At 35.8% G+C, this 24433-nt stretch overlaps 2 protein-coding genes across 3 annotated transcripts; one reads left to right on the forward strand and one right to left on the reverse strand.

Moving 5' to 3' along the window:
• The first annotated feature begins 10638 nt into the window (after positions 1–10638).
• Positions 10639–17794, forward strand: LOC124939814 (acyl-CoA hydrolase 2-like). 2 transcript variants are annotated; one of them, XM_047480261.1, is made up of 17 exons: positions 10642–10866; positions 10982–11074; positions 11184–11251; positions 11329–11404; positions 11635–11684; positions 11891–12016; positions 12166–12243; positions 12962–13049; positions 13465–13577; positions 14462–14524; positions 14850–14905; positions 16115–16219; positions 16372–16428; positions 16717–16818; positions 17064–17112; positions 17244–17312; positions 17429–17794. In XM_047480261.1, the coding sequence occupies exons 1-17, from the start codon at positions 10851–10853 to the stop codon at positions 17504–17506; spliced, it is 1287 nt and encodes a 428-aa protein (XP_047336217.1). In that variant the 5' UTR covers positions 10642–10850; the 3' UTR covers positions 17507–17794. The 2 variants fall into 2 exon arrangements, with proteins under 2 accessions (XP_047336218.1, XP_047336217.1); XM_047480262.1 differs by lacking the exon at positions 14462–14524 and having other exon boundaries at positions 10639–10866.
• Positions 17795–19144: 1350 nt separating this feature from the next.
• Positions 19145–22943, reverse strand: LOC124938322 (cycloartenol-C-24-methyltransferase 1). The gene is made up of 14 exons (XM_047478744.1): positions 22803–22943; positions 22515–22614; positions 21795–21861; positions 21444–21517; positions 21230–21314; positions 21084–21139; positions 20748–20802; positions 20535–20582; positions 20362–20445; positions 20151–20267; positions 19999–20082; positions 19742–19867; positions 19544–19641; positions 19145–19385 (listed from the first exon to the last, which is right to left on the reverse strand). The coding sequence occupies exons 2-14, from the start codon at positions 22595–22597 to the stop codon at positions 19319–19321; spliced, it is 1044 nt and encodes a 347-aa protein (XP_047334700.1). The 5' UTR covers positions 22598–22614; positions 22803–22943; the 3' UTR covers positions 19145–19318.
• Positions 22944–24433: the final 1490 nt, after the last annotated feature.

Consider the following 24433-nt stretch of genomic DNA (forward strand, 5'->3'; position numbering starts at 1 on the left):
ATCTTCTGTGACAATACAAGTGCCATTGCAATCACCTACAACCCGGTTCTCCACTCCAGAACCAAGCACATCGACATCAGGCATCACTTCATCCGGGAGCATGTCACGCTGAAGCATATCCGGCTGGAATACGTATCGACCGATCAACAAGTAGCCGATATCTTCACGAAGCCGCTACAGGAAGCTAAGTTTTCTCAATTCAGACTTACTCTCGGCTTAACCGATATTAGCCAAATCCTTCCAAAGGATGCTTAAAGGGAAACCGGTTCAGACAGACAAAACTGATAATTCTTCCTAAACTGTTGAACTTCGAATCTTCAGGGTGTTTGTGGAAGAACCGCCCAGTCTATCAGATAGAGTAAACCGACCGGCTACTTGGTGCATGCATCAACTAACCGCATCGGGATGAACAACTGATGACTGACCGGTTTGGAAGCAGGTCATTCTAGATTATTTGAATTTCACACAAAAGTGGAACAACTATCAATGCTTGTAGATGTCTGTCCTGAAACATTGCCTTTTCAGAGTAACATGGTCGCGCCTAAAAAGACGTGAAGATCTTTTGATATCTTTCACAGTCCAGGCCTATGACCAACACCTAGACTGCAAACATGCCTATTTCATGCAACATCTCTTATCCTGCAGTTAATACATGTCATCCCATTTAATGCCTGGACAATAGGATAGTCCCTAATCTAGTATTTAAGTGAAGCAAACGTTCACCACAACACTCACAAGTCACAAGAACATCCTCTCACTAAGGCAAACCAATCATGTCTCACTTCCCAAACATCCTCCAAGTCGATTTTGAATCCTGCTCTAGTACCGAACACTATGAGGTGTATCGGATGATCAAGAAACTGGAAGATACTGGCCTCCAGTATTTTCTGGATGACAAGCAAACTATCTACCCTGAATCCGTCTTGGAATTTTACTATAATGCCAGGGTATTCCGGGGCACACCCCACTTTGATACCCACATCCAATCAAAGGTTGGGGGTATAATCTTCGATTTCACCGAGTAGGACTTCGCTCGGTGCTTCGGTCTGCCTAAGCAAGGGATCACAGACCTCAACCCTCCGGCCGATATTAAGGCTGAGGTCTCCCTCTCCCTTGCCCGGTCGGATGAGCCTGTTGATGATCATGGCTCTAAGTCTCTCTTGAGGGCTGAGTATCAGCTCCTCAACGATGTAATAGGAAGGGGCATCTTTGGAAGAGATGTCACCAACACATATTGCGCGGCGACTTTCAACATGATGGCGGCCATCATCACCAGCACGCCGGTCAACTGGTCCCGGGTGCTATTCGACACCCTCATCTGGATGGTCAACATCCGGTCGGTCGGTCTTATTCCCCAAATAAGCAGCCTTCTGGTGGAACTTGGTGTTCCAACCTGTCTTGGCGAGGGTTTGAACCAGGCCCAAGTTCTAACCAGAGAGACGACCGATTCATTCTATGATCGGTTTGAGAGAGAATGGAGGAGGAGGAACTTCAACCTCCCTCAGGACGTCAATCCCCGCGCTCGCTAAGTTACTCTTTCCTGCATCCGGTCGTTTTGCAGTATGCACCGGGTGTATTCTTAACCAACTCAAGTTTGATCATATCGGCTTCATCCATGTCTCTTTCGGCTTTATTTGTGTCTTTCTTGATTTCATGTTTTCTTCATCGTTCCTGTATGCCATTTTTCGGCATTGTCTCTACTATTTTCGGTTTCTATCTAATTAATATCGATTATGTGCTGAGTGCATTTAATGAGATAATCCCAATCAATGAGATAACCCCCAACCACCCGCACATTTAAAATCAAACTAATATGGTTACTTCCCAACTAACATTTACCTAGGGCTTTGCAATTTGCCGCTTCCCCATGCGCCTTGAAAAGGTAAAGATTCCTTTCCTTAATAAAACAAAACTGACCATCAATGCTCAGATTTTCCCTCCAAAACCGATCATATATAAGGAGCCATACTCTACTCATTTCATCACATCCGAAAGCACAAGATCACATCTGATACTCTTGAATCCCGTCTCTCTCTCAAATACCGAAATCATGCCGAGCAGAACTCTAGGAAACTTTCTTTGCATCGATTTCAACTCTTGCACGGACATAAGGGATTGCACTACTAAGGAGAAATTCATGTATGACTCTCTTGCTGAAACCGGTCTTCAACCGTTTCTTGAAGAGGCCGGTCCTATTCTTCTAGACGATGTCAAGGCCTTCTTTCGAAGCGCCTGCATCAAGGAGAAGTATATCGTCTCTACTGTCAGAGACCACACGTTCTGGATCGACGAGGTTGAATTTGCCTCACTATTCGGTCTACCCACTGAAGGTTTCTCTGACTTTCCGACTATTCAGGATCTTGCGGGATTTGAAACCGCGCAATATCTGTCGGCCACCCCCTCTCCGGTGGAACACTTTGGGCCAAAAACCCAACTTGCTAGTCACGGTCAGCTACTGCTCGAAATCGTGACCCGGTCAATTCTGTGTCAATCACCGAATCAACGGTATTCTAGGAATACCTACAACATCATGACCCACATTCTTTGCAAATCGGCCATCAACTGGTCATCGGTCATTTGGGAAAACCTAAAGAATATGGTGCTGACCAAGAAGGGGCTCGGTTATGCACCGCATATCAGCAAGCTGATTCTTGGGTACCGACCAGAGTTCGGACCGGACACACCGGCCTCCTCTTCAAACATCATCGACAGTGATTCGGCAAGAGAACGACTCTGGAGAATGTCTTTTGAATAGGTTATACATTGTTTCTGTATGCCTATCTCTGTACCGAATCTTATAATCGGTTGCCTTTCTCTGCTATCTCTTGAATTTTAATATCATTTCAGTTTAAATGACCGTGTCTTCTCAATTCTTTGAACATTTATCTAAGTAACCGATTCACTTCTTTAACCTATAACCGCGTTCTTTTCCGGTCACATGAAATCTGCCTAATTTGTTAACACTCTAAATAATCAATTGAACTTAGAAATCGTTCAATCAATCGGTTTCTAGAAGAAGAGTGCGTCATCAATGACATAAGCAAAGGATTTTGGAGGGAAATCTCCCGCTCAAATTTGCCGCCCACCTCCTTTTGTTTTACCGCCCATAGTTTGGCACCTTTTCATTTTGGAGGGAAAATTCCCGCCCATTATTGATGGGACGGTTGGGCTTCCAAACCGCATCTATAAAAGGGACCCTCGGTCACTTTATTTCATTCTCACGCGAATCTACTTTCTCTCTCTAAGCTTTCTAACTCTTTTGAATCGGCATTCTCACATTCTCAAACTCTATAACATGGGGCGTGATTCGGCTCTGTTCAAACTCTACTCTCAGGTGGATTTCGAGGAAATCCGGTTAAATGGTACGACCAAGGCGAAAGCAGTTATTGACCGGCTGATTAAAACCGGTCTGGAATATTTCCTAGGCGGTCCTCACGTCATTTACAAAGATGCGGTCGAAGAATTCTTCAAAACCGCAACTATCGCCTACGACAAGATCACCGCGACTGTATGCGGTTCCCGAATAGAGCTCACAGAAGAATTGGTGGCCGAAAGCCTGCGTCTTCCAACTTCCGGCCAGGATGCAACGACAGAAATAGACCAGGACACCTTTGAATCGGCTTGCTACATTCTATCGGCATCCAATGCGCCGATCAAAACATCCGGGAGCAAACAAATGCTAAGGCCGGAGTATATCCCGATATGTGACATCTTCACAAGGGCGATCCTGACAAGGGGAGGAAACCTCAACAACCTCACACGGGATAAAATCAAGATGCTAATCGGTCTGATGGAGGGTAAAGAGGTCAACTGGGTAAGATCGGTGTTCAGCAACCTCATGGATATGGTGAAACCGGACTCAACCCGGTCGTGGGGATACGTCGTGCCCCTCGGTAAGATCTTCCTCCACTTGAATCTCAACATCGGTCCCGGCGTTGCGGTAGCAAAACGCTGCCTCATCAGATCAAGGCAATTCCTTAAAAGGACACAGCCGGCCCCCAGCTCCACAGGTGGCCGAAAGAAGAAAGCCGCAAAGAAAGATGCCCCGGCCGAAGCAAAGACCGGAGGAAAAGGCAAAGAAAAGATAATCTTCTCCGACCCACCTCAACAAACAGAAGATGAGGAGTGGGCCTCTGCGGAAACCGACACGGAGAGGACTGATGATAGAACGGTCAATGACAACGATCATTCGGCTCGGAGTCCAAACGATGCCAAACAAAACACCAACCCTGAGACCACCGAGGGTGAAGAAGGGGTTGATAAAGAAGCCAATGATGAAGGCTACAACACGGAAAGGGAGGAGACCGAAGAAGCAGAGGCCGATAGATTAGCCCAAAAAATCCTTCAGGGCATCAACAAGCGAGCAGAAGACGTTGAAGAGTTATACTTGGAGTGGCATGAGCACCGGTTCGGTACAACATATAGAGAAATCTTACCAGGCTACACGGAAAAGCAATGCATCGACAGATTGGAGGAAGTAGAGAACCTGATGTTGAGCCTCACAAAATCCAACACAATTCAAGAAGTACAAAGCCGAACCTGTCTCCTGTTACCGAGGATCCAACTTCGGAAACTAAGAAAGCGCATCCGGAGAATTAAGGAAGAGCACAACGAGACGGGATCGGTGGACACCGTAGCGCCGCGGGTGTTAACAAGGCTTGAAAAAGGCAAAAGGGAAATACTTCAAGAAATCGAGCGGCTGGAAACGATATGCAGCCGAATGCAAGTACCGGTCTATACTGCCCCCGTAATCGACAAGTTTCCAGTTAACTGTCCAACACCCCCAATAGAGAATGCGGCACCGATCTCGGATATTGCGGCACCGATCGTGGAGGATGCGGCACAGATCTTGGAGATTGCGGCACCATTACAACTTCCAAAAGAGAATGCGGCACCGATAGAATCCAATGACAGAGCCGATCCAGATCTCACCGAGCAATCACCTCCTCCACCACCGGAAGTCACCACTTCAGACCCTCCTAAAGAATGGGCTGCTAAAGAATGGGCTGCTAAAGAATGGGTTGAGGACCGTCTTCAAAAGCTTGAAGAATCCATATCGGAGCGGATCGATGACCGCATACAAGACCACAACGTGTCCGAGCTTCAACCATTCAAGGATAGATACAACAGAATAGTTGATTCGGCCCTGAAGTTCACAGACGTGACAAAGCTGCTTCTGGAAAAACATCAAGAACGACTCTCAGAACTCGGCACCGGACTGTGGGAAGAGGCCGGTGAGCGCGACAAATGGGCTCAGCGAACCGCAAGTCTGGAGGATGTGACCTCCGATCTAAAGAAAGACTTCGAACGGGTCGACACGACACTTAACCGGGTCTCCGAACTCGAGAAGACAAACGAGAGTCTCGTGGCCGAAGTGAAGGCGCTCTCCGAACAAATGGCCGAAATTCTAAGGGCTAAGGTGGACGCGGAGGCCGCGGCTATAGCGACTGATGCTCAAGTGGCTAAGAGGGTCCAGGATGCGCTGGACGCCGAAGTTAGCAAAGATAAAGAGGCGCCGCGATCGTCTCAACTGACCGAAGCGGAAGTGGAGGCCGCACGAATTAAAAGAGGAGAGGCCATATTTCCAGGGTTTGCCGAAAAAGTGGCCGCTCTAGCAGCAGAGGATGCTGAACGGTTGGAAAGGGAGAAACGGAGGCTGGAAGGCTATGCAAAGGAAAACAAGAAGAAGAAGGCGGCCGCCTCCGTTTCAGCACCGAAAAAGAGACAGAGGGAGGCTCATAAGAAAGTTCAGATAGCCGAGCTGCTCAAAGAGGTCTCTGAACCGGTCATTACGGGCACATCGCAGCAAGCCGACCAAGTCGAGGACGAAGTCGAAGAACAACTGCGGTCCCGGTCTAAAAGGTGACGATCTTCCAAACAGACCGGGCAACAGCAACCGAAGAAGAAAAAGAAGAGCGCCTATGACTTCACGGACTCTGAATAGGGACTATCCTTCTTTTTCTTATTGGCCTTAGTATTTTGTCTTTTCCGGTCATCTATATATAAATATATAAAGTTATTTTTGAATCCGGCCTTATTTTGCATTTCTACTTAGTTTTGATAATTTTAAATAAAATAATCAAAAAGGGAGAAATTGTTAGATAAAAGATAAAGACTCTTCCAAAACTTTTCTCAAAATTCTCTCTCAAAATTTTTCGAAAAATCCTCTAAGTCTTTTTCAAAAACCGGACAAACAAAACAACCGGCCTACGGTTGCAAACTTACATGATTTTGATAATTTTAAATAAAATAATCAAAAAGGGAGAAATTGTTAGATAAAATAAGACCGGTTCAAATAAACCTAACTTAAATAAACTTTCCATGCAGGAACAAGGAACCGGACCGGATGAACAAGAGAACCGACTAAAGAAACCTAACCGGTCAAGCTACCAAACCGATCAAGAGTATTCGGAACGTGACCGCACAAAGAAAGGATCGGCCAAAGCTCAAAACCGGAATCATCAAACAGCCGATCATCCACAAGACAAGAATAACCAGAAGAAGTCCGGTTACACCACTACCAAAAGACATTCGGCCAAGTCAAATGACCGACCAGTACAAGAAGACAATTTGAGTATCTGTTGAGAATGATACCAAAGGAGCAGACTGAATACTTCCATATCCATGCAAGTCTGAGGAAAGACTGTAGGCTGCAGAAAACAGTACTACCGGATCCTTCTACTTCGGGATAAGCCAGAAATGAAATCTTCAAAGTACAGACAACTGTCCAACAGACAGTGCCTACATTGAGTAAAAGACAAACCCAGCAGGTTTGTCTTACAAACCGGAAGAACAGACCGGCAGGTCTGAGACATAATGCCAGGTCTGAGCTTGACCATCAGGTCTGAGGAAACGACCGCAGGTCTGAAACACTGAATCACTGAATCACTGCACTTCTGATCAGCCAATCAGATTCAAGGCAGTGAAATATGACCGTTGGCATATTTCACCTATAAAAAGGGGTAGCTGAAGAAGAGTAAATGCAGTGACTTAAGCGGGACATCAAGCTAGACAAGTGAAGCGTTGAGAGCATTTACTACAAGTGATAAAACTGTGTTATTCTAAGAAAGCCTAGGTGCTAAATTCTAAGTGTGTGTTACAATTTCGGTGTGAATTGTAAGAGTATTATCGAGCAGGAAATAAGTCTCGATCGAATTGTACTTGTATTCCTTAGTGAATATCCTTCTCGCGGTTTCGAGAGGAAGGGGTGACGTAGTAGTTTTATCTCCGAACATCCATAAAATCTGTCTTGTTATTTACTTTCTGCCGGCTTCATTATCTAACCGACTAACTTAACCACACCGCTCCAAACCGACTTTATACTAACCATACCGAATATCCAGATTACCGAAACCGACCCACCATTTCTCCATCATCCGAAACCGACCGTGCCTATCATACAAGCGTGCCGCTTCAACCTGAAAGCAAACATCTTCCGCGCTTGAACCTAGTTCAAGGGTTTGTGACAGGTTGTGTAGTATTGAAACCCCGGTGTTAATCTCTAACCGGATTAACCACCACCCTACGAGTGAGAACCGCTAACCGGTCCAACCCCCGGTCCACCAGCGGCGATCTAGATCCTAACATCAAGGTTCTCTGAGATATTTCTCAAAGCAAATGTTGTGCTAAGATCTTGTTTGATTATACTCTCTAATATCTTTTTTATGATATTTTCAGGTTTTGTCAAATCTGAACATCAACGCAACAGGTACACACATTCTTTAAATAATTTTGTACAATTATTTAAAGTCTATCCTCATTTAGGACTCCTAGACTACTAATTAAAGATAAGGAATGTTATAATTAGATTTATAGAAGCCAAACTTTGTCTATTTTAGAAGGATTTTGAAAATCGTCCTTAGGCGGGCGTAGAGGACATAGCGCGAAAGCCCTTTCTCGAGCGTAAACAGACAACGAACTACTTTTTTCAGATACTTTGGTATAAATACGTTTGTACACGTATTATTTTATTGATTTTCATAAAATCTCTTGGCGACTCTGATTTTCAAATGAATAATCTTTAAATTAATTATGCTTAATTGATTTAAATCGGGTCAGGTTAAATTGTTATTTAGCCTCCTAGATTATTAATGTTTGAACAAAAGATTAATTATTTTTCATAATTAATTTCTTACCGCTCCAGGTATTTTCAAAATCTTTTAAAAACTAAATGTTTCATTTTAAAAGATGTCTGGCACGCAAACCAATGTTGAAATCATTTAACCTCGAGCTGCCTCGTGGTAGTCCTTCTATATTGCCACGTGTCTCACAAGCACGTGATAAGCTATGGAACGGGACATAGACCGGGGGGATAAACAGTGTTACAAATATATAATATGAAGGGACATTATTTTTCATTTAACTTAACTGGGTTTTGAGAACAACAAGAGAGATTAGAGAAAAACATATTCAAGGGTTTAAAGTAGCAATTGTAGAAGATTTTTGTTTGCTGATGTTACATTTTAAGCGAGGAAGATCTGTTTTATGGGTCTTCTAAGTCATTGAAGTGAAACTAGAATTACAGAATTGATATTTATCAAGATTGTTGTGTGATTTTAATGAAATTGATTAGACTCTAGTTTGGTTATATCTAGAGTGAACTCTTAATTGTAACATTGCTGATGATAATTGATTGTTAAGTGTCATGTTCGGTCTCGTGGTTTTTACTCTCAATTTGAATAGAGGTTTTCCACGCTAAAACTTGTCTTGCATTGTCGTTTTGATTTTATTTTGTTTTGCTCATTTCTTATACTTTGTTAATTAGGAAAGCGTTCTGTTTTGAAGAATACATTTTCCAATCAATGAAAATGTAAAACCGAAACTTTTTCTTCTAATTATTGGGTCTCGGTTCGGGTATCGATTCTTCTATCAGGTACCAAATGGTTTTGACTCAAAATATCCCGAACCGAAATACAAAATAAATACCCGAACGTCGACCACGACTAGTGACTCAAATTATTTTATTGGTAGTTTATGTTTTTCATTGGATTAATAGTTAAATGTTTTAAATATCACTCAATATATAATCTTGTTTTAAATGATTCTTATATATTTATTTATTTTTGTTTGAAATTGTTCTTTATACATTGGTTTGTTTGAGGAAATAGTTTTTTTGGTTTTACCTAGACTTTATCCTAAAAATTATTGTTGGGAAAAAACTAGAAAAAAACTATTTTTTAAAATTTGAAAACTAATTTATCCTTTGACTTTAGAGAATATGGTATAGGTGAGAGAATAATGGTTTAGAGAGAGATAATAAAATTAGAAGGTAATTTTGGTATTTAAATGATAAAATTATTTGATTTGATGGTTAATAAGATATTTGGGTTTTGGGATAAAAACTGAGTTTTATCCCAAAAACCCTTTCATCAAACGAGCTCTTAGTTTGTTTGAAATTATTACTTATTACATTTATTTTTATTTGAATTTACACCATAAATATCTAAAATTATTTAAAATGTTATAAATCTGTTAATTTATATTTAAATAGACACAAATTTCTCTTATTAGTGGTTTATCCAATATTATTTTTCTAAATTCTAGTGCAGGCAAAGTTTTTCTTCCTTCTTGAGATGATTTCTTCAACTAAATTTTCAAACGACGACGCATCTAATATGTTTCATTTTCAGACAACGATGTTACGGACTAAGACGACGACGATGTTGTTACTCATTCGTCTCCTCCATATTTAAATATTGTGTGTTTGTGTTATGTCTCCAAAATTATATAAGCGATAAAAAAATATTGACGTTGAATGAGAGAAATATGTACGATAGTTATATAGTTAAAATATAATAATATGATAGACTTTACAAGATATAAAATAAGATATCGTAATACAAAATCTGTAATATGGTTGAATCAACCGGCTAAATAGGATTTGTACCAAAATTGCAACTATCCCCTTAATGAGAATAAATTGGGAGCAAAAATAAATATAATTTTATTGAAGACAAAATGAGTTTATAAGTCAAAATAAGTTATGATACAAATCTAAGAAACACAACCTAGTTGAAACATTAAACGATCGATAGTTTAAAATTAGTTAGCCAGAGTTTTCAAAAAAGTAAAAATTGTTTACACTCTAAATTATGTTTTTCATTTTGTACTACTTGAAACATTCAAATTATTTTAAACAAAATAAATGTAATAAGGAGCAATTTCAAACAAAAATAAATGCATAAAAAATAATTTAAAATAAAATTATGTATAAGAAAATATTTAAAACTTAGTTGTATATACTAGAAGCATTATACTTATTATCCTTTTTAATTTTTCTAAATTATCCATAAATTTTATAGATTTTTAGATTATTGTTTGTTTTATACCATATTAAATTCGTATACATGTGTGTTTATTTGGTCCAATTTTGAATATGAAAAAGAAGTAACAAATTATAAAATAAATATTTTTCGAAGAAAATCCACGAGAAACATGAAACATAACAACAACATTATTGATTATATAGATTAACATTTTGTTAATGATAATAAAGGAAGTTAAGAAATTCATTCATTAGCCGACAGGCTATTATTACAGTACAGTACAGGCCACCCATTCACAGTCCAACTTTTAGCTAGCAATATGTGAAAATATATATTTATTAAAAATAAAATTTTGTGTATCGATCGGGAGAGTCAAATAAACGTGATTGTGTACAGTAAGATTAGGGACCCATCCCTCCAAATTCCATCATCTATCTATCTATCAATCTGTAAGATTAGCAGATCAAATCAGACTACTACATGTAACCCTCTTTCAATCTTCTTATAATTGGTCTGGTCTGGTCTGGTCTGATCTGATCTGATCTGCTGTAATTTCGAGCAACAACAACTCGTCCGTCCTCGTAGATGGACACTGAAGCAGGTGTGGACAATCAATCCCTAATTCCATCTCTCTATTTCTTTCTTTCTACTCTTTTTTTTTTTTTTTTTTTCCAATCACTCATCTCTTCCGCTCTTTACATGTTTTCGATTCCTAGTGATCGAGTTCTTGGGCAACGTTCCTCTGCTTCAAAGGCTGCCAAGCTCATCTCTCCTCAGAATTGCTCAAGTTGTAAATGAAAAGCACTACGGTGAGTGAGTGAGTGAGTGAGTCAGAGTACATTGTCAAACAATTTATCAACTTTTCGCTGATTTTTTAATCATATATATATATATATATATCTGAATTTTGATTTCTAGAAAAGGGAGAGCATATCATTCGTGAGGGGGAAGCTGGCAATGGAATTTTCTTCATATGGGAGGGAGAGGTCAAATTTCTTGCTTCCATGTCTTTTTTTTTTTTTTTTTTGTTACCTAAATTCACTTCCTTTTCTTCATTTACCAGGCTGAAGTTTCTGGTTCAGTGGATACTGCTGATGATGGCCGGCCAGAGTTCCAACTCAAACGGTTTGATTATTTTGGTAATAAATTTATTCTGCTGCTTGTTAACTGTACGTACCATTTGTTTGCACTATATATAAACTATATGCTTTTCAGCATATCATTGTGGAAATTTGTTTCATGTGAAAAACAAGCATATCTTCTTTAGATTAGATGTTACTACTTTCTTGGTTATAAATTAAAACTATTCATTCTACTTATGAACCAGGATTTTTCATTTTTCTCAAATATTAACCAAGCAATTTCGCAGGCCTTGGTGCGCCCTCCTCTGAACAAGCGGATGTAATCGCATTGTCCAAGGTAACTACTATTATTTCTCTTTTCTTCTTTACCCATAATCAAAAGGTGTCTGTCAATTTTAATTATTTAAGAGATCAAGAATATTCAATTTCAAGATTTTTTTTTTTTTTAATAGTTTCTACTTTCCTGGTCTCATATTTTTACCATTTTCCTGAGAATTTAATTTTTGCTCTTCTTAAAGTTACATCTGTTGGTATTGGTGACAGCTGACCTGTCTTGTCCTGTCGCAAACAAATTGTGATCTGCTGAAGCCAAAATCTATTTGGAATGCTGATAAAACAGATGACTCATGTGCCCCTGTGGAGAATATATTGCACCTGATACCGTTAGAAGTATGTATCTTCACTCCTTCCTCTCCCTTCATAATCCTTAACATATTAGCCCTTTTTAGTGACTCAAGGGTAATGGAAGCAAGAGTAGTCACTATTTTTTTTCTTAAATAAATACAATATGTACTCATGTCTTACTCTCTTTCTTGAAGGACAACATTTTTCAAGGTATCACTTTACCAGAAGCTCCAAAGTTTGGAAAGATGTTTGGGGGACAGTTCATGGGCCAGGTTGATTAAGCAACTTATTATGTCAATGTAATTTATACTAGCTTCTAGGTTGCTTGAAAGAAAACATTTTGCAATCTCGAGAGGATGGAGGGCTAGTAATTCTTTTGCTTAAAGTAAACGCCATGAGATCTCCAAGAATGTGAACCTTATTTTCTGTAACTTCAGTTGATTGTCCTGTAAATGTGCCATATATATTGCTTTAATTGCAGAGAGTTATGCTACTATAGGTTTAGACCTTCCATATATTACTGCTGAATTAAACTCTTGGTAAAGTTTTATATTGAAGCTCGTTTCGTTAGTGAATCAACTTAGATTTGAAGAATCAATACAGAGCTGAAGTATTTAGATGTGACAAAATTGTAAATGAAATCTGGCCAAAATATTCTTATACTTGTACTTAATCTAAAGGTAGCTTTGCGCTTACTGTTTATCATCAAGATTAACATGTTTAATAAACCTTGCACATTTACATTTAATCGATGGCTATTTGAGCGGGTATCATTATGCTTTGATAAACAAATGCTTGGCAGATAGAACTGACAAATTGTTGCCATTACAAAAAGTGAGCTTATTCTTAATATTCTTTCTTGTACACTCAGTTTTAATGGTTAATGAGCTTCTTGCATCATTGCTCTGTTTAAGATAAACGTCTTCTCTTGATTTGGAAGTATTAATTTGTTTCACACGTGCTTGGTCTAAAATGGTTCACAATATACAGGCTTTAGCAGCAGCAACAAAGACGGTTGATTGTCTCAAGCTCGTCCACAGTCTACACGCTTACTTCCTTCTCATTGGGGATTACAACAGTAAGCCTTTTTTGTGCTTGCTTGTTCGAACTATTTTTATTCTCATTGGTACTTTGACAGTTTTCCTCTGTTTTCATTCTTTTTCTTCTTCATTTTTCCCACGTGATAATATTCTGCAATTGGAATATTCTGCAAAGTGATTGTTGATAATATATGGTCTTTAGAAATTATGTCTTGCATACCTTTGGCTATCAACTGGTGTGGACGCTATAAAAGGGAAGTAAATACTATTTCATGCTAAGAAAATGAAACTTATTGGGCCTACGTGGTGATGGTTTTCATGGTGTTATATATTTGTCACTGTTTTCCGCGGCAGGAACTTCCACTGTAGAACAAGAATAAAAAAACAGTATATTTTAGCTCTCCAAGAATCTCGGTTTCTTACGTGATGATATAAACTACTTATTATATGCAGTTCCTGTTATCTATCAAGTTTATCGAATCCGTGATGGAAAAAGTTTTGCCACTCGGAAGGTAGATGCAATACAAAAGGGAAATGTGGTATTCACTTTGCTAGCTTCATTTCAGGTATTGATTCAGTTCATTCTTTGCCGTGTAGCGTGTAGCTGATGTAAAATTTGTTTTTCTATGTTGACTTCTGATGGGTCTGATATCATCTCTTCATTTCATTTGATACCTGTTAAAATCTGTTGAGGTGATTAGTTCCAGTTCTGCAAACCTCATAATTTTTCTCTTTACAACCAGTTGTGTTGATCCCATTTGGTCAGTCTCCATAAAGAGTTGTTTAATATTCCACGATCTATAGTCTACTAGTGTGCTTATTCTCTGTTTGGACATTTTGCTTGAATTTAAAGTTAGTTTGTGGCTAAGAAATTATATTTGACTTGGTTATTTGACCGTCTTTGTCATATGCTCGTTTTGGACCTTAACACTTTAGGCATGAAGTATCTAAATTCGTAAATCTACCTTGTAATGTTGAACAAGTGAGAAATTAAGTAGTAGCATATGATGCATCCAACTGCTGACTCCTGACTAACATATATTCTATGCAAACTTAGGTATATTTTTCTTTTAAAAGTTAGACGCTTTTTCATTGCTCCCCGGTGTCGTGGAGACCAAACTTAGGTATATTGATCGATGAAACTTCCATATTTATCCCATGGTCAATTACCATTATAAAAAGATAGCTCAATGTCACTATTTTGTCAAATCCTGAGAACCAGAATGACTTGAATAATGCTTTTGCATCATTGAGCAATGTGATAGAGTGATGTTTGCATGTTCGTCACTGTAAAATAGAACTGTTAACCTTCATTAGCAGAAGTTTTCTGTTCTTGGTTTTCACTTTGTTAATTTTTCCTTGAGTTGGAACTCTTAAGTGACCAAAGATACTATGAGTGTATATGTTCATTTCTTTATCCTAAATACTTGGTCATATCTATATATTACAGAAAGAGGAAAATGGATTTGATCACCAGGAGGCAACTATGCCTACTGTGCCTAACCCTGAAACGGTAATCACGGCAAACTGGTTTTCGAGCCTTCAAATTCAAAGTTGATTACTGCTTTGGTTTCTAACTGGTAACTCTTGCAGCTTTTTTTTTTCTTGAAAAAGATTAACTTTTATTAAAAAGAATGCAAGATGCGTTCAAACGTTACAAATGGGAAGGAAAAACAAAGCAATAAATAAGAAAACAATATAAGAATTTTAAAGGCCAATAAGATCGAAAAATTTTCATCCCGTACAAGCCCCTCTTTTTCGGATTGAGGCGAACGCGTGTAACATAAATCCTTTGAGACGTTCGTATCCATAACTTTTCCCTTTGAAAACTCTTGCAGCTTCTATCCATGGAAGAACTGCGGGAGAAACGTATAACTAATCCTCGTCTGCCCAGGTAAAAAGCTTCACAGCTCACTGTTTGTGTTGGATAACAATTCTGCATTGAGTTTTGCTAAATTGAACTTTTCTTTGTGATTGTTATTTTTCACATTGAGTAGACTACATTTGTTACATTTATTTTACTGTAAACTGGTCTTATTCTTATTATGCAGATAAATATTGTTATTTGTTACAAAAAGGAACTACTTCTTTTATCAGTTGTGTTGTTTGCTAGTGTCCATGGAAAATTGACTAGACAAATGTTTTTGGATTGATATGGATTTTCTGTCTCAACACTCTTATGATCTGGCATTTGGTCCGTCTGTAGTACAAGACACTTATTAATGATTGAATGGCCTATTCTTTGATCATTTTTCTAGTATATATCCATCAGTTACGAATTGATAATTATTTGTCATGTATCTTTTTCAAAAAAAAAGACAATTATTTGTCATGTATATACATCAGTTATATTCTCTCTTCTAGCCTAGCAACAACAAGAGGTGGATAATCTCAGCCTCTCTGAGGTTTTGGGTTCGAGCCCGTCAGACGACAAGTTCTGCGTCTGGTTTAAATGGTTAAATGTGTTTCCGGGCTATGTGTTTAACCTCCTTGTGGTCACATTATATTCATCAGTTATGATGTATGCTTATCCTTAGCAAATTGAATAGACAAATGTTTTTGGATTGGTACGGCCTTTTTTTTTTTTTACTATTGTTTGGTATTTCCATAGTACCAACAAAGTTATTAATTAATGAATGGCCAACTCTTCAATTATTTTCCACAATATTTCAGTTCAATCACCCCTAGCCTTCCCGTCCCCTCAAATTTCCCTTTTGTGTAACCTCTACACATTGCCGTAAAAATCTCTGATCACTATTGTTCTCCAGAGCTGTGAGAGCAATCATAAGTAGATTAAAGAAAAATTGTCGTAACGTAAAAATATTACATTCATGATTAGCTTTTGGAGTGTGATGATGACATGTTTTGGGTGGTTGAAATGCTTCCATTCCTAAAACCTGTAGATTTTGATCAGTCTTCTTTGTACTTGAAAGTTTTTTTTTCTATTTAGGAACATGCTTGCAAGGAAATTCAAGGATCTTGCTACAAATATGCTAAATTATTGATTGGGAGATTATAGCATAGCCTTGATATGTTAGACTGTAGATATTAGCAACGATTATTGTTTGGTTGTGCTGAATTGTTCCCGTTGCTTCTGTAACAGAACCTACAGGAACAAGGTTGCTTCCTCAGACTTCATACCGTGGCCAATAGAAATAAGGTTTTGTCAGCCCAATAATGCAACAAATCAAACCAAAGCTGCTCCAAGGTCAGTCTGGAGTCAACTATATTTTCATAGACTTCAATCTAATGATATTAGATTTGATGTATGGAGTATATTATTATGTCCCGTAACCTCATCTGCTTGCTTCTTCTGTATATTATTTGCTTTAACACACAAGAAGTGTAATACTACTGCAGCTTAAGGTATTGGTTCAGAGCAAAGGGGAAACTTTCTGATGACCCAGCTTTACACAGGTGAGAAGCTCTCTGCACTTAATTCCGGTTGCAGTTGCTGGAAACATACTCCTTGTAAAAAGCTGAGAAGAAGCAGTTGCTGATCATGGAAAACACATCCCTTGTAGTAGTAGAAGTAGTAGTATACCATTTGAACACTCTCTGTCTAAGAAAAAATGCATCTGTTGGCTTGTTGGTATGAAATAAGTTTTGCAGAACCTAGCATGCCATGCCATGCCGCGACATGCATTTTTTATGATAATAACTATGTGCACTTTGAAAATGGTATTGTGATTTGGTGGATTGCAGATGTGTGGCTGCCTATGCCTCAGATTTCATATTCCTTTCTGTGAGCTTGAATCCACATCGGAAGAAAGATCTGAAACTAACTTCAGTCAGTCTAGATCACGCGTAAGCAAGCGCATCACTTTCCTTTTACTGTTGAGTTTAATTATGCATGTTAGTTAGTTAACCCAACAAAAACGAGATACTTAAGAGGCATATTGTTTTCTTCAGAGTGACATTAGTTACTTGTGGAAGAAGGTTAGGGTCAAAAGAGGATCATCTTTATTCTTTATTTAATCATAAATCAAAAAGGGCTTTCTTTTTCCTCATCAATGTTCAATTAATGATACTCTTATTTATTTTGGTACCAGGATGTGGTTCCACAGGCCATTTAGAGCAGATGATTGGTTATTATTTTCTGTAAGTAGCAATATATATATATATATATATATATATAGTAGCTAAATTTTTGTCTTGAGATATATATATATTTTTTTAAACTGGATGATCATCAGCTTACTCATCATCCTCCTATTATGTATGTATACCAGATAGTAAGCCCAGCTGCTAATAATGCACGAGGCTTTTGTTCTGGCCAAATGTTCAACCGAAATGGAGAGGTAATGAAAACCCGATTCTTTTTCTAAGGAAGCATCCTGTGAAAAGTCATTTACTTACTCTAATTAGCTGTGAGCTTCTTCTTTAGCTTGAAACTGTTTATTTTTATTTATTTCAGCTTGTAGTGTCGTTGATTCAAGAGGGATTAGTGAGGCCCATGAAAACACAAAATCCCATTGCCAAACCAAAGCTTTAATAATTGCTCGGATTTCTTACTTTCCATTCCATAAGAAGTGAAGGAAAGTGAAGTGAAGAGAAAGGAGGAGGAGGAGGAGTGTGGGGGATAATAACGGCACCTTAAGAATAATTGTTCTTGTCTTCACTTAAGTATTTGGTGTGACAACCCAACACAAATTATTTGTATGAATAATTGACTATATTATATTATATTATATTATATATAAATAATGAAGAAAATATCCTTAGAATTCTATAAACTCTATTTCATATTTTTTGAGTGAATTAATAATGTTGTGATTATGTATGACCCATAGAATTTCTTCAGCATAATTTGGATGAGACCTGGATTTACGGTTTGATTCGTTGAAGCAGCAGCAACACTATGCTGTTATATGTTTTGGATCAGACTAGTAGGTACAAGTATGTAGTTGTGGTGGTACACTACAAAAGTATATATATATATATATGAAAGAAAGAAGAAAAAGGGAAATCCATTTTTGTCTCTTCTTTCTTCTTTCTTCTTCTTCTATTCCCCCTCTATCTATCTAAATTTTATTTATTTTTTTCATTTATCGTATCTCATCACTTGTAAATTCGTCACCATTTGATCATCATCATTTCTAATGTCATCGCCTAGCCCGGCCCTCCTATTAATGTGATTGCTTAAAAATCGTCTATTCAAATTTTCAATAAGTATAAGATATTATTTTATATATATTATCTTTAATCGTTATTTTTTATATTTACATATATATATATAATTATTAAAACTCTTTTATATATATATATATATATATATATATATATATATATATATATATATATATATATAAATATTTATATTATATATAAATATATAATACATCTTTTATTTAATTTTTATATTTATATAATTATTAAATTTCTTTTATATATAAATAATATATATCATTTATTTTTATCTATACATATTTATATTTATATATATAAAACAAAGTTTTAAAATAATTTTTATAATATATATATATAATTTTTATACATAATTTTTTATCATTCGATTCTTGTATGATTGAACCATAATTATTTGGTGGTTATATTATTAGAGTAACGATAAAGGGAGTTAGTCAGCGCTGTCTGCCAGTAAAATGAAAAAAACAAGCAAACGTGGGAGAAAAAAATATATAATGTAAAAAATTAGAGGGAGAAATTAATGTTTCGAATAAACTCTACTTTTTCACTTAGACGAATGTATTTCTTCAATTTAAAGTAATATAACAATGCCTTTTTTTTATTTGAGAAATCTTTTTAAAGATTATTTATTCCCTAAAGATGTTGAGGTATAGATAGATGAGGATAGTTTACCTCTTACTTTTGATATTATTTTTATCTTTTATGTATCTCATCATCAAATCAAAAGCTCTGAAGATCCAAAATCTTTCAGCAGTGACAACATTTGTTTGCTTCTTTTGAATGGTGGTTTTATTTTCCTATTGTTCATCCTAAATTCTGATCTAACAGAACGATTGAAGACGTGCTTCAAAATACATACATATATGTACTACTTATTCTTCAAGCTTCAAAAAAGATGAAAGGAAGGACTAATGGATCTCTATTCATCATCATAATGAGACAGAAATAGGTGGTGTTGCTGATCAAATAAAGTAGTAAATTGGAATATGCCAAAACACAATAATATAAAATATAAAAAAAAGATTCTACAAAACTAGTTAGTTCCACACAAACAAATCAGAGCAGAGTTCCACACGCAGAAAAAGATGGCTACAAGAGAATATCCATTAGTTTTATTATTGAACAAATACAGATACATGTTAACTGCACCTTCTCAGTTTTACTGGCTGTCTTCTGAATGAGGTTTCCGAGCAACGAAGAAATACAGTGGTGTGAAGATCTCTTTCCTGAAAATCCCAACATTTTTTTTTACATCGAGTCAACAACAATGTGATATATAAAATGATCGGCACTGTTTGGATGATAGATAGACAAGGCGGGTCGGGTCAGGCCAGGCCAAGCCAAGCCAGCCAAAAACAAATAATAATAACAATAATAATCTCACCTTCCACCTTCAACTAGCCCTTCAGCAGCTTTCTCTAAGAACTCTTGAACCCTTTGACTTCCTTTGGGGGCTATACCCACATATTCTAACGCCTTCACCTGCAACAACCAGGTACATTTGATATATAAAATTATTTCATGTATTCTTCAACCACATCTGTATATAATATAGATAAACTTGACAACCAATAATAATTACCAGGTTTTTGGTAACAAAGCGTCCAGCAGCTGTTAACCGGAAACCACTCAGCGAGAAGTGACTTTTATCCAAAGGCAAGTACCATGGAAGTGCTGAGTCTTCTACAAGATCTTTCTCCCATACAACCTTCATCCAGAAATTAAAAAAAAAAAATAAAAAAAATTATCATAATATTTGTATCTAGTTCAAATTCAATGTAAAGATCTACCTCATACTACGACCAAACAAAACCAAATTTATTATATAATACAACTCACTTCAAAACCTGCTTTCTTCAAAGCTTCTAGACACTGTCCTGTAAATCTGATATCTGGGAGCCCATTCCCTAGTTCTATTTCTGCCTGTGCATTTATGCATGTAATTTTAGACTATATATACATACAACTTAAAACGAAAAAAATAGATTAACCTTGATTTTCTTGTGCCCTTCATTATTCGGATCAAAGGAACTTGTCATACACCATTCGTATGCAGCAAAATATTGACCAGGCTTCAACACTCTATAGATCTCTTTATAGCATCCAACCTTTCCAAGAGGAAACAAGTTTTATAACTTTTTCTTTTTCTTAAAAAAAATAAATAAATAGAAAAGGCAGTTTATAGTATTTAAAGAGACGTACCGGGTCGGGAGCATGGCAGGTAGCTTCAATTGCATATACCGCATCGAAAGTGTTGTCAGTAAATGGCATTTTCATGAAATCAGCCTGTATTATTGATTCAATTCATTCTCAAAACAATATCTAATCATCATAGGGCTATATATAGGTACAGAGCTTTATCACCAACCATTCACCTTAACAAAGTCGCAGGTCTTCTCCACTCCCTCAGCACGGTTCAGTGCCTAAAATAAGTAACACAACACATGTGATCAATGTGGATACTAGTGATAACCATATTACACTCCACACGTTAGACCATTGCATATTATTATTGATCTCAAAGTTCCAATAGAGTTATAGCATGTTGTACAAAGAGATGAATTCAAAGTGCTAATCATAATCATTACCTTTCCTCTTACAATCTGATATTCATTGTTGTTCAGACCAGTAACAGATGTTGAGCTGCCAGATATTTACACACAGATTTTTATCAATAACAAAAGAGCACAATTAAACTAAAATAAGAAATTCACTAATCTGTTTGAAAGAATATAGAGCCACTTGTTAGTTCCATTTTCTATCACAAGTGAAATAATTAATGGGTCTTGTCAAAGTATTAGTTAGACAATAATTAAAGTGATCCAGGTATATATTACCTACTAACAACTTTGTTTTTAAGTAATGGGAGGTGGAAAAAAAATATTCTCCTAAGAATTAGAATCGAATGACAGAGAAACAGATACCTGAATTTAGAAATTTCTCTTAATGGTCCTCCAATTCCACACCCAACATCTAGCACCTGTAAAGAGGAGAGATCGTAACACATAAGACTTTAATAACCACTTTTGTTTAAAATATCAAACAGATAAGTAAGGTCAAGGAAATTGACCTTCTGTCCAGGTTTTAAGCCTAATTGTAAAGCTAAGAAATGCTCATGTCGCTTAATGCTTTCTCGGAGAGATTCTCCTTTCCACCTATAGGCGCAAACATAAAAATATACTAGCTATCGCATTATACAAGTCAATGTATAAACCAAATTTTGCATCTCTAATGTGGAATAAACATATGGAGTAGCAGCTTAATTAGAAAGCATAAACACAAACCTTGGGGCAAAATGGAAAGATTCTCCCCATCCATATTCATAGAAGCTGGTTACAAGGTCATAGTATTTGTTCACCTGTAACCACATGCAGATCCACGCATAAAAAACATTTGACAACAAAGATCACATCAATACTATTTTTTTTTTTTCCCTTTATAACCAACTACTGCACGCCACATCTCATTTAATTCCACTTGTAAATCTGTACGGGTTTTAAGGAATGATCAAGAGAAGTGTAGAAATAACAAATAGTGATCCAGTAAAATGGAACATTCATTTTCCTTTCACTGTGATCCATTTAAACTGACATGGGTTGTTTAATAGTTATGAAAAAACGTTATGTGAGTTGAACCATGTCCGTGTAGTTGGCCTTTCTCTCCTCCTCTTCACCTCCATAATAGCCATGATACTTCTCGTACCTGAGTTACAACAACCACATTCAAATTTAATGAGTTACTTGTCAGGTCATCTTTCAGTTCAAAGACAGGTCCACTGACAAGAACCTGCTCAGTGAAATGTTAGATTAGCTAGTACAATAATACATACCGATACCAAGAAGACACTTGTCATATCATTTGGTATTCTTTTTATTTGGGATTTTAAGAATCTTGATCTGATTTTATTAAAAAACCTATTTATAATGTGAAATAAAAATAGTTAACAAGTGGGTTTATGATAGAAAAATTGAGGGGGGAAATGTAATAATAGGATGGTTGTTGGGGGTTTTTGAGAGAAGAAAATAAACTTAATATATAGATAAGTAGTGTTATTTGTGCTCTTAGTTACCAAATAAATCAAAATTCGGGACAAAATAAACCCTAAAATGTAGTGAGCTTAGTAAATAGTAAAAAGAGCATGTTATTCAATAGATCTAGGCCCAACAACAACAACAACAATATCTGTGAGTGGAGTGAATGTATTCTATGTGTTGATGAGCATATAGAAGCAGCAGCAATCAATAAAAATGGACAATGGAATTGGATTAATTATGGAAGAAAACTAAAGACATAATAATAATAAGCAAGAATGCAGGGAGGAAGAAGGAAGGAAGGAAGGAAGGAAGGAAGCATACTTGTCAACAGCTGAAAGGACATTGTCTTTGTCGATCTTTCCGCCCAGGCCAGTAGCGAGATCAAGCGCCCCAGATTTGGACATGTTGAGATGAAGAAGATCTAGTAGTAGTAGTAGTATTAGTAAAACAAGCAAGGCAATAATATCAGAGCGCTTAGATCTATCTATCAATCAATCAATCAATCAATCTGCCTAGACAGACAGACAGACATAAGAATCAAATGAGACAATGTTGAATCAACAATAACAAAATGCATGTATGTATGTGTATAAAAGAGGAGATCTATACTTGTTCTTGTTCTTCTTCTTCGATGAGATCGTAAATATTAGATAGACTGATTGATTGAACAATAATAATAATAATAAGATACGACTAATTAAGTAAGCTATGTGCGGCTGATATATATTCATTCACTGTTCCGACTGACTGCCACCCAAATGTCCCATTTTACCCTCAACTTATTTAGGGCATCTCATTTTACATTTAACTTCACAAAAACACTCCAAATTTATTTTAACATTTTTTTTCTTAATATTAAAAAAAATTAAATTTAAAAATATAAAATGTCAAAAATCTCCAATAACATAATATTCTATGTGATTGGGGGGTAAGAGACACTTGTTTTTATTATATATAACACTTTCTCAAAGTTGGAGACTTAAGAAGTTTAGGGGCTTTTCTTCTTCTTTTATATTACAATTAAAAATTCCCTTTAATTAATTAATAATATCAAATACTTAAAAGACAACGTGCAAATACTTACAATATAGTGAGAGGCTCGTTCAACTTTAAGAGTTCTTTTGATTTTTATTTTTTATTAAAAAGTTATATAAATTAATAATATATATATTAAAATATAAATAATTAAATTTATAAAAATAATAGTTTAAAATATATATATCAAAATATAAATTATTTAATTTATATAAATAATAATTTAAATATATCAAATTTATAAAAATAATAATTTATATATTTATATATAATAATGAGTTTAAATATAAATAAATTAATTAATTTAAATGATATAGTAAATTAGGCCTTGTTTGAATTGGAGTTATTGTAATAATTTAGAAGGAGAAAATAAATAATGATGGGTGATAATTTTGAAAAGATGAAAATATTTTTAAGTAAAATTACTTAAAAGATATTGATATATAATAATAAAATAATAAATAATAATTTAAAATATATGGTATTTTAGTATTTTGGATAAATGAAATAGAGAGTTAAAAGATGTTTGAGTGGGTTAAAACCTAAAATAAATAAATAAATAAATAAGAAGAATTGATTCAAAAGAAGGTATGTCTTTTTATGAAGGCACCATTGGATCCTACCCATCATTTTTTTTTATGTATTATTATTATTATTATTATTATTATTATTATTATTATTATTATTATTATTATTAGAGGAGTGATAGAGATGGAATTTGGTGAGGGAATTTGGTGAGGAATTCACCTTCATTAGTTGGAAAATATAAAAGTGAGAGGAAAGAGAGAAAAAAGAGAAATTATTTGATTTTTTCAGTGAATAAAATTATTACAAGTCATTCCCTCACCTAATTATTTCTCTTATTATTATTATTATTATTATTATTATTGACCTGTTCTAAATAAGTTTATTTTATTTATGTTAGTTAAAATGACAGAAAAAATTGTATGAAATATGGATAAGTTTATTTGAAGAATGAGTTTTGGAATATTTAAGTCTATATTGTTTTTAAAAATTATGGAACGATGTCACTGAATAATAGAGTTTAATAGTTTAAAATTCAGAAAAATAAGAGATATAACATATATAGATACACCATTTTTTTTACGTCTTGTTTAGTTTGGGATTTTAAAATAATCAAAACAAAATTAATTTTTAATCAATTATTTCTCAACAATCGTATCACTCATTTTATTAATCAAAAT

The sequence above is a fragment of the Impatiens glandulifera genome, chromosome 5, assembly GCF_907164915.1.
Source record: "Impatiens glandulifera chromosome 5, dImpGla2.1, whole genome shotgun sequence".
Classification (NCBI taxonomy): Eukaryota; Viridiplantae; Streptophyta; class Magnoliopsida; order Ericales; family Balsaminaceae; genus Impatiens; species Impatiens glandulifera.